General features: G+C 33.8%; 1 protein-coding gene across 5 annotated transcripts in view; it reads right to left on the bottom strand.

Moving 5' to 3' along the window:
• Positions 1 to 5,272: 5,272 nt before the first annotated feature.
• The window catches only part of LOC125049509, a 39,637-nt gene continuing 33,700 nt past the window's right edge, over positions 5,273 to 11,209 (bottom strand). For 4 of the 5 annotated variants that reach the window (XM_047648853.1, XM_047648855.1, XM_047648854.1 and 1 more), the window contains 5 exons: positions 8,179 to 8,334; positions 7,615 to 7,761; positions 6,845 to 6,993; positions 6,006 to 6,228; positions 5,273 to 5,480 (listed from right to left, as the gene is read on the bottom strand). In XM_047648853.1, the coding sequence (XP_047504809.1) occupies positions 5,346 to 5,480; positions 6,006 to 6,228; positions 6,845 to 6,993; positions 7,615 to 7,761; positions 8,179 to 8,334 (810 nt within the window). In that variant the 3' untranslated portion in view covers positions 5,273 to 5,345. The remainder of the gene's footprint in view (positions 5,481 to 6,005; positions 6,229 to 6,844; positions 6,994 to 7,614; positions 7,762 to 8,178; positions 8,335 to 11,209) is intronic. The other variant, XM_047648858.1, reaches the window with a different exon arrangement.

Below are 11,209 nucleotides of genomic sequence, written 5' to 3'. Positions count from 1 at the left end.
CGGTTTTCGCATCGGCGGTCGCTCTCAAATCAGTCGTGAAGCAGTCATTATATGATTTGGCATTCTGATAAACAATATACTACAAGCTCCCTTACAGCCCCTACAGGCACCTTTTCAGAATGCCAAATCATATAGTATAAGATCCCGCTATACAACGACCTTCACCGAGATGCTTATTTAATGAAACTTATTTTATATTTAATTTAATATGTCAATAAATATAATCCATATGGGTTGCCTAGAAAATTTCAGTCCAGAGTATGTTTAATTAATATTTAAAAAAAAAATTTTTTTTTATAATTTGCATGTAGTAAATTTTTTGAACTTTTTTCAATCAATATTTTTAATCAGGTTAGTATTATATATGTATCACTATAACCTTCTTTTATACTAAAGATGTATATATACTTTAGTGTCACATAAAAAATATACACATAAATAATTAATTGATTAAAAACAACCTAACTTTTGCATATTCTATGGGCTTCATAATTTCGATTGGTATAGAATTTATCTAATAATCATACCGGTGAAATGTTTAAAAATTTTTTTTTTTTTTTAAATTAATTAAAAATAGTCTGGACTGAAATTTGCTAGGCAACCCATATGGATTATATTTATTGACATATTAAATTATATATAAAATAAGTTTCATTAAATAAGCATCTCGGTGAAGGTCGTTGTATCGCGGGATCTTAGACCAATAAAATGACTGATTTGAGAGCGACCGCCGATTCGAAAACTGCTGTGTGAGTTCGAAAAGTGACGTACAGAATCGCAGGGCAGTAGTGTTATTAGTAGTAAATGTGGTCAGCAAAAATTAATCGCGACGCAGTTTTTTGGCTTGTTTGATAGTTTCGAGTGACGAAACTTAGATTATATTCATAAACATAAACGCACTGATTTTGCTTTAGTAATCATCTGTTCCTTTTCGTTAGCGTTAATACAATATGACAAAGTGTTAAAAGAGAGTTGGTATACAGCTGTGACGTCGTCTTTTAAAATAGCTTGGATCTTTCCAAGTTCATGAACAAATTTTAGGCAGGTATAACAACCAATACTGGTTAGTCGCTCTTCCCAATTGCTACTCTACGACAACGCGCGAGCTCAAACATCACAAATGATTTCTGCTTTTTCAAATATAGACTTTTTTTAAGTGGGAAAAAATTCTACCGTACCTTCTACAAACCGTCAAAATAGAAAAATTGTATGCATAATTTGGGCCAGAACTTTGACTTGCTGAAACAAATAATACCAAGATTTTTATATTTTAAAATTTTCATACAAATCTCCAATTTGATAGGTAAATAATACATGTGACAAAACATTCTTTACATAACTCAGGCAAAGTGTTGTTATAATTTCAAAGTCAATTAACGACTCTGAGTAGTGATTGTTAGTACGTTGTTAAATAAGTCTCATTGGCATTGACGACTCATTGGTCTAACTCTAGTGGTTAGTACTCCTGACTGCGAATCCAAGGGTCCCGGGTTCGATCCCCGGCTGAGACAAACATCGATGTGATGAGCGTTTGGTGTTGTGCTTAGGTCTTGGGTGTTTAAATATGTATTTATATGTCTATCTATCTATAATATGTATGTACGAGTATATCCGTTGCCTAGTACCCATAACACAAGCTTCACCAGCTTAGCATGGGACTAAGTCAATTGGTGTGAATAGACCAATAAAAAATAAAAAAAAAGTATTTAATAATGTCGTAGTGTAGTAAAATCGTTTTGATGTTCAGGTAAAATAAAACATAATTATTATTCATTCTAATTTATTTGATTAATCATCTGCTCTATACACATGATATGCACCAATGCCTATAAATTATACAAACGATAATTAAAATGAATATTCATATTCATATAAAACTGTGTTTGAGCTTAATTAAAATAGAAACATGATGAACAATTCGATATAAATAGAATCGCGTATTATATATTTCCCCTATATTATCTATTGCCAATATATAAATCAATTTAAAAATTCAACTGTATAAGTACCATGTAAATACAATATTATCTAATAAAAATCATGTGAATTTTGTATAATTGTCGACTTGTAGTGATTTGGCGCTCAAGTCAAAAAATAATGTTTAATAAATATAGTTTACGTATCTCGTACGCCATAATAGAGCATTATTGTTTCACCAGAAATCGAGCCCGAAGGAGTTTATTCGCCATTTAAATATTTAATTATGAAGACGGACAGAACAAAATTATTTTAAATTTAATAACATTTCAAAAGTTCACAGGATTTTTCTTAGACTACAATTTAATATACTTTTCAACGTTAAACAATGTAACAGATTATATTGAAAATCTGTGTAATTGGGCAACTTATACTATAATTTACTTACAAAGCTGTTTAGACGATTAACATTAAATTATTGCTGTATATATTAAACTATTATTTATTAAAACCAATATATGTTAAGAAAGCGAATCGAATAAGATTGCATATTAGACATATGTGTCGTTTTACGTAAAAATTTACAAATTAACAATTAATAAACTTTTATTTTCTATTATTATATTTAATTCTGGTAACATTAGGCCGAAGAACATAGTATAAGAAGCTAAGCGTAAATAATTTTCTATCTAAGCGGTCTGGAAGCACATGCTTGATAAAACCTGAGGTGATGGAGTTCATATAAATAACGAGACGTTGATTTCATTACTACATAGTGATAAGTTGTATACTTATAAGTTGGTGAATTAATTCTTGTAGAATATGTTGTTTTGGCAGGAGCCTATTATATTTTTGAAGTTATACTTCTTTAGGCGCGTTATGAATAATTGATGAGAGTGAAATTTTACGATGCACGCGCACCGTGACACAAAATTAACAGAATGAAGTTGCCCACGGAAGATGGATACGGCATTGGACATAATTTAAAAACAAAATTCGAATAATAATAGAATTTATGTTACACTTAATGTAAGAGAATAATAATAAATATTTATTTATTTAATTTTTCAAATGTAAACTGAACTTTATTGACTATAATGTAGCGCGTAAGAAGTATAACTTCTTACGCGCGTACATAAGTACACACACCCTTTTTTTTTAAACTTGTTTTTCGGTATCGTTAAAATCAGCCCCGAAACACCTCAGGTTTTAGAATATTAACGAAAAACTAACGCTGTACATCTAAAAGGAACTAACTGACGGTGAATACTATCGAATGAGCGATGGGTTCAAATTTAACAGTTAATATTCGTATATTTCACAATTATTAAATTTACAGCTTACTATATTATTAAAATGAGGTGCGGATTAAAAAATTACAAACACGCGGAAAATACGTTGATAGGTAAATAGGATTTTTTGAATATTTTTTTACAAATTAGACTCTGTAGGTATATGTGAGAAAAGAGTGTTATCGAAACGTTAAGAGCCGGACTGTGTAACTCTCAGAAATATTTAAAAAATAGAATTAAGCTCCCGTTCCGACCCTACATGATACAAAATTTTGCTGGTAGACAAAATCTATAAATCACCCTGTCACCAGAAAATGTGCGCTTAAATACCTTCTTATAAATAAATACTATAACGCCTATTCTTGAAATAAATATGCGTATTTACGCAGTCATATTCATTTCTGGTTGAAATGTCAACCAATCGATAAATTAAAATTAAAATTGAGAGTTTTTGAGTTTCAGAGTAGGGTTTTCACTCCGTGTCAAGAAAAATTCTAACTTTTATTTAACCAAATTATGAGGCGCCACGGAATCGAATTACTCCTGATTTTTCAACGTTTTGTTTAAATATAATAGGTAATGTCGCAAATATTGTTGATATTGAGCCTTCGTGTCCACATATTGCGCAGGCGTTTTATAGAATTTATTTATAAGAAGGGTTAAAATATGACAATGAAAGAAAATGACTAATGGGGTACTTTAACGTCGGTTATAAGCCACCGGTTAAACTCTAAATAAAGCTCATATTTTTCCTTAACGTCTATATGGGTGGCTACATTAATGGCTGAACATTGTTATAACGAAATTATTTAAATATCGGATAATCTAGTCAAAATATACAATTGTAATCAAAAATTAAGTATACTAAATCTCTGGATGGTTATTTTAATAGTATTTATTTAGGAGTAATTATTTACGATAACGATGTATATCTTTCACATATGCTGTCTTATTAAACTTATTAAATTGGTAGGTATATATCACAATGTGTGAAGGACAAAGTATTTAATTTGAGGTTTATAATAAGACCATTATGGTCTCCAGTAAACAATGGAGTCTAACAAATGCAGTAGTTTTAGTTCACTCAGAAGTACCGATGACAATTTGTTATAAAAAAATATTATAAATTATGTGATAGATTGTATATTTTGACTAGAGTAATTTTACATTAAAACTATTAATTATAGAACCGTATTTTTGACTCCTGAATCATAAATACATTAAATAGCCTAAAACAATCAGTGCGAACAAATTTAAATAATGCACGACTTAAAATAAGCGAAACTACGCGAAATAATTTAATTAATTGACAATTCTTAGATTTAAACAATACAAAATAACTATACATTTTTCTCAGATTAATTGACGAAACTAATCAAAAACATTTTCATCTATCGCTCAAATCGCGAAATTTTATTCTAATAAAACCTGCAGATACAATTGATCACTACGAAAGGTGCAAATACTTCTAAAATATATTTATAAACACTATGTGTGCCATACAACGCACATTAACGCATAATTTATCGTATCTTATTAACACACATCCTTACCTATAAACATAAACTGTTAAACAGTACATCAATTTTCGTTTAGCTATTTATAAATATTTTGGTGTTCTTTCCGTCGTTTAAGCGCCAAGATATAGAAAGTAAATTAAGGCATATTTAAATTAATTATGGAAGATGATTTGAGAATCTCAGCGCTTAAACATACGATTGGTTTAAATTAAAGTCAACGCTCATACGCATAACACTTTATACATCAGTTAACAATCATTATTGTCAGTTATAAATCTATTTTAATGAATTTTATATTTAAATATAAATTCGCATCTAGTAGTAGGCAGTTTTAACATAATGTTTATATTTCAATATTTAGGTGCGTTCGTAGATCTCAACCTTATCTCTAGTATGCATAAGACGGATGGATCTAGCACATTCAGTAAACACTACATTAGGTTACACAGTACTACCGTTCATCACTCGTCGCACGGTAGTGTTCGCGGTATCACAATTCACGTAGGCATCTGCAAATGGGGTGTTGTGCAAAATAAAAGTCAATTTCGCTGAACAGTTTATGTAATTTGTAATTAAGCACACTGAGGCCGCGATCGGCCATAGTCTGTATATTTGGTTAGGAGCGTAGTTGCGAGGGACTTAGTACAAGCTCGCCATCGGGTCCGCCCGCGAACGACACATTGCGAGGGGGCGGACGTTTGCCTGCGTTTGCGCTTGACAACGCAGATGCTGCTGTGCGTGGAGGGTTTGCCTGAAAAGCGAGTGTTTTTAGTCTTACCTAGAAACAGTAAAAGCCCTTTTTGTATCTAAATCAATTAACTTTGTTTAACTAAACAGTTTTATCCTGTATTCATCTAGGAAAACATTAATTAATTACGGTATTTTTGGAGAAAATTCTAAGAAATCCTATACTTCTGTTTCAGAGATATGATTTAGGCAAATTATAGGTAAGTTAAACTAATGAAAACTACTCCCGACTATGGAAACAAATTATACTATTTATAGTAATTATTAATTTTTATTATTACTCCTCTTTCCCGAAGAGGAAGGTAGAGACCATGGATCTCCACTTGCTATGGTCCCAACATACCTCTTCAGCTTCATCCACTTTCATGACATTCACCATCGGTTATGGGTACTTTTAACTTGTCCCTGTAGTACCATCTGGATTTGGTCCAGGTATGTACGACAAGACCTTCCTAACCCGATATCACCATCCACTATTGCTTGTGTTTACAATCTTAATCATAATTATTATGTAGATACAATTACATACCTGTTGAACTATGACAGTCTGCGGCTGCGGCTGCGGCTGTGGTTGCGGCTGGTTCGAGGTGCGATATCGACGCAGCCGTTCGTCCTCTTCGCCGCTGGAGAGGCTCGACACGTCGCACGAGGAGTCGAGGCGCCTCGCGGGCGAACACTGCGCGGGCCCCGCTCGGGTGCTGGGACATCCGCCAGCTAAAGGCATCTCTTCTCCCTCTGCACCACCTGACAGTCTGGAATTCAACATTATTAAGATTAACATAAGTTCCACAAAGTGGCTGTGCACTGACCTATAATTGTATTTAATAACAGCCGTCTGCTGAACTCGTGCCAAAAATAAAGTATATGATTAAAATAACTTTTTTATCAGTCATTTTTTAGGGAATTAATGTTTACCCCAGCTACAAAAAATGTAAATACTATTGTAGTTTAAGTATTTATAATATTGTTAGCGGACTAACGCCATCTTGTAGCAGAAACCTATATAAAGCGTGGCAACACCGGCGTTGACTCACTTTCATTTCGAGACTTCGTGCGGAACGGACTTGTTACTAACCTAACCTCAGTAGATTTTAAAAGTCTAAAGTACCTACACGTTCTAATCTTTTGTGTTTACTAATAATATAATACTCCCAGAAAAATGTAAACCTGTTCTTTACTTATACGACCATATATTATCACCCGAGATTATGCAGGTAGATACGCGTACGAATAATCTGATTATTTCAATTCTGATAACTATTCATGTTTTTTGTTAAAATGCATCGCATGCTTAATGCTTAAATTATTAAGGAAAAGTCAAATATTCGAAACAAAACAAGAATTCGCACTAATATTAAGCAATATTACCTTCTGTTCTCCTTGTGATTGTTCCGTCGCGGACAGCAAGGCTTGGCGAACATACAGAACATGATACGCAGTAAGCAGCAGGCCAGTCCTGCTACGATGAGACAGGGACCCACCAGCCGCAAGGCTGGCGTCTTGAAACCCTGGGAAGGCTGCTTTTTCATCATATAGGAAACTTATTCATTGGTTAATCGAGGTATCTACTTTCTAAAAATACAGGATAACAGCTACGCCTGCCTGAAGATTTTTTTCGGAGGACGCCATATTTTAGTATCAAGCGGTGCATTAAGAACCGATGAACTTTATAGTTCATATTGGTTTGTATCCAAAATATATTAGATTCATGAGTTGCTCGAATGGGGTAACTTTTAATACAATCACACTCGTGAGACATTTAGAATTTTAACTGCATCTAGTGGTTTTAAATATATATAAAATATGTATAATATATCTCCGTAATATCAGAGAATGGACGGGGAGTGGCCAGCGTAGAACAGCAGATGCACTTGACGAAGAATAAGAAGAAGTATGACGAGCTGACCACCAACCTCCAGTATTGGAAGACTACATGAAGAAGAAAGTGGTTTTACTTAGCAGATGAGCCAGTTAATATAACCTCGGTCTCGGGCTGTCGAACAAACTCAAATGTCAACTACATAGGCTATGTTACTGTAAGGCTAAATAAAATTCCGTTCTATTATGAGCTAATGACCTGCTGATGATATATTATACTGGGAAAAAGAGAAATGGGTTCATCATTAGTACGAGCTAACCTTGTCGCCTGTCCCAACGAAATACACAACCAGGCCCACTGCAAGTGTCGCAAGTCCAGCGTACAGAAGCCGGGCGACGCCCCACGGCTCGCCGTTTGCTTCGTCGCCGTCCGATTCCGAAGAAGACCCGTATGACGCATCGCGCACCTTTAATTTTAAATTACTTTATAACACAAGCATCACAGGGCTTAATCAAATCACAAATAAAAGTACGGTAAATACTTACGTCAATTCTAATCCAACGAGATCCTAGAGAATATTACGTAACCATACATACCAACGTACTACATCAAAAATACCATGCACCATTGTCTAGTAGTCTCCTAGAACCCTACAAAATCACAGACAACAGTAAAAACTTTTAAACAACTATGCGTCCATATGGCATTTTATTCGTACGGTTAACAGTACCCACAGATAACACTAAGTACTTACCAATCTATCACAACCATGCGTAACACGTAACACTGGGAGTAGGTTTTAATTCTAGTTTACCTCAAACCATGCTGCTAGCTACGTCGCTCGGCTACTTGGTGATCGGAAAAGATAACTTTCATTGGGTACCCGGTTGTTCCTGTGCCACTTGGCGCGGGGGTCTCGCCGGGCCCCCGGGTGGTCCCCGAGCACCGAGCAACGCCGGGCTGCGCCCCCAGCGGCCCCTGCGCCGCCGCCAACGGAGAGAGCCGCGGCCTCTTGCCACGCCGCGCGCCCAGCGGCGCACTGAAACATACAAATTTCTAGTCATTTTATCGGGGTTGGAAAAAAAATTAGTGTAAAATTTTTCCGTTACGCGCCATGTTGCTCTTTGAAGTCAAACTTCTTTATCGGCGTTGGAATGAAAGTTCTTTATCGACGTATGGGAGAAATTTTGTAGCAAATCGTCACGTTTTTCGGATACGCTCCATCTTTTTCTTGTATTAATAACAAAAATATATAATAACGATAACAAAGATAGTAATAATTCTATTACAATTAATGAAATTCATTGAAATAATTGTATTTGTATTCATGTCTATGATAATAAAAGCCTTTTGTTAAACTTTATCTAATTTAACTTTATTTAACCAATTTCTTTAAAGTTGCATATTTTTTCGAAAAATAAGGTCATAAAGAGGTTTCACTTCTGTACACACTAGTACACGCACAATTTTTTTGGACTTGGTGATTCCTGTTTTTAAACTAAATAGTTTAAATTCAGGAAATTTATATATTCTTTCAACTATAATGGTTTTCAGAGATTTCTGTTTCGTCGCGTCATATTGAAGTTATAAATAAAAACTCGAGAGCGAGCGAGCGCGAGCTGTATGTATATAGAATCTTAACATTTTATAATGTAAGAAATTGTTATGTGCCGGCAAATATTTTTATTTCATTGTAAATAATTTAATGGTATATCTTCTAGGTCCTTAATAAGTTATTGAAAATCACGCGGTGCAATTCCGGTCTCTACTCGTTAATTACACGAGTAATGGCTTAATTGTACTAAAAATTAATTGCGACACAATTTTCCCCTTCAATAATACTCATATTACTCAAACAGGTGCAATTTGTTGGTACTAAATCATAGTTTACAGTTGCTTTTATTAAAACAAGTCACGTTTTCGATATCGAGAAAGTGCTCAAATATAGGCACAAAGCGGGGTACATAATAAGTTGTATCGTTCCTTTATTGGGGGTTTGGCAGTATTTCATGAAAGAACGATCATGTAATAAAAGCGGTCTGTTTACTGTCGTGTGAGAGATTGGGTAAATGTGTTCGAATGTGTATAGCTATCCCGAGGGCTTTAAATTCAGTCGACCAGATATCTAAATACTACAGTTAAAAAAACCCTAACCAAGAACTGTAACCTCAAGAGAGACAATTAATACTACAGCGAGGAAATAATATTAATTGCATATTGCTTTGTATAATTGTCACTTCTATTTAACGTCAGATAAATATTAATTACCAACGTAGCTCAAATCTTTGAAATGAATAAAATGGTTAATATCAAAGTTTGAATAGCAATATATTCAATTTTAAACTCTTGCAAAATGTCAAGAGTATTCAAAGTGTAACATTTAAAACATGATTGATTATAGTTATTACAGCACATTCATAATGATTATGTATGATTTATTGTAAAACCTTCATTTACATTCTTTGAACGGTGTGCCGCACGCCACCCATATATTTTTTCGGAATAGTCATAATTATGTTTCGATGTACAGACAAATTCATATTCTGTTTTTATTTTTATAGGTGAAATAAAGATAATGTAGTCATAAATGGGTCATACATCCGAATGTGATTTCATGTTACTCAACCGGATAAGGTTGAGGTGAGTTTGCCTGCTAATCTGTGGTACTACGAAACGTAAAAGCCATTTCCACATCGGATATAATAAAATGCTATGCTGATATTATTATATATTATGCGGTCATACAGTCGCAGTTCAATATACTTTTGTTATGGGCGAAAACATGCTGGTCCTGCTCCATAGGACAATCATAGAGTCTTGACAAAATCAAATTGGTTGCTAATTTTAATACTTTTGTAATTTTTTATTTTATAATACTATTGCCGTAATTATTTATTTTTATATCACACACTGTTTTTTTTTTATTATTACTATTTAATGTTTAATATTCTACGGTTTCGATATTTGTAAATATGTGAGGAACATGTACAGTAACTTTTTTAGTATAGTAGTTTATTCTAAGAGTACATTGTCTTCACATATAATTATTTAACTAATGTATACAAAATATTGTAAAATCTATTTTACAATATTTATTTTAAAATAGTAAGTGTGGAGTTTCTTGCCCATTCTTCTCCACACGAAACTACCTTTTGGAAGGGGCAACTGGAATCATCTTTATATTTTAGTTAACGTTCAAAAGGGCTATTTTAGGTGGTCTTATTGGAATAAATGATTTGACTATTGACTATTGAAAATAAAGGTAAGGTTAAGTGAATAAAATTACACATATTTGTTCTATTAAAATAACTCATTAATTAGATACACTTACTGTTTAATACGGTACTGGGGACTTCTACTTATAGACTAAAACTTCCATATGCACCTAATGGTAGGGGAGCCCAAGAGGGGATTTCGGGATTTACTAAAGTGCGGCAGATTAATATATAGGGGGATACCTTGTACCCGGTTAAGTACCTCCACAAAATATGAGGCCCATATATAAGGCCGCCCGTGAAGGAGACAGGATCAGATTAGTAAAAAAAAATTGACCATCAGAAATTCCCGAGCGCGTCAGATTAAGGTAGGGTGAGTTAATTACATCCTAAAAAGTGTATATTCCACTAATCTGACAATTTGAGAGTGACGGAAAAAAAGGGGAGGGCAACAAAGTTGTAAAAAAAAACCGTCATCTCGACATTCTCGAGCGTAGCTAATTTTTTTTTTATTTTGAAGGAAATAATTCAAGAATAATGAAAAATATATAATCTGACGATTTCCGCAAGCCGAAATAACAAAAAATCGTCGATAAAGTTAAATGCGTGCAGCTGCGTGATGCCTACATTTCCTTTAACCGATCGGAATCTACTAAACGGAGATCTAAATATTTCCCTCAAAATTACATTTCCTGTGAA

This window comes from Pieris napi, chromosome 5 (genome assembly GCF_905475465.1).
Source record: "Pieris napi chromosome 5, ilPieNapi1.2, whole genome shotgun sequence".
Lineage (NCBI taxonomy): Eukaryota > Metazoa > Arthropoda > Insecta > Lepidoptera > Pieridae > Pieris > Pieris napi.
The sequence above is the reverse complement of the archived record's forward strand: the minus strand, read 5'-3'. Positions and strand labels throughout refer to the sequence as shown.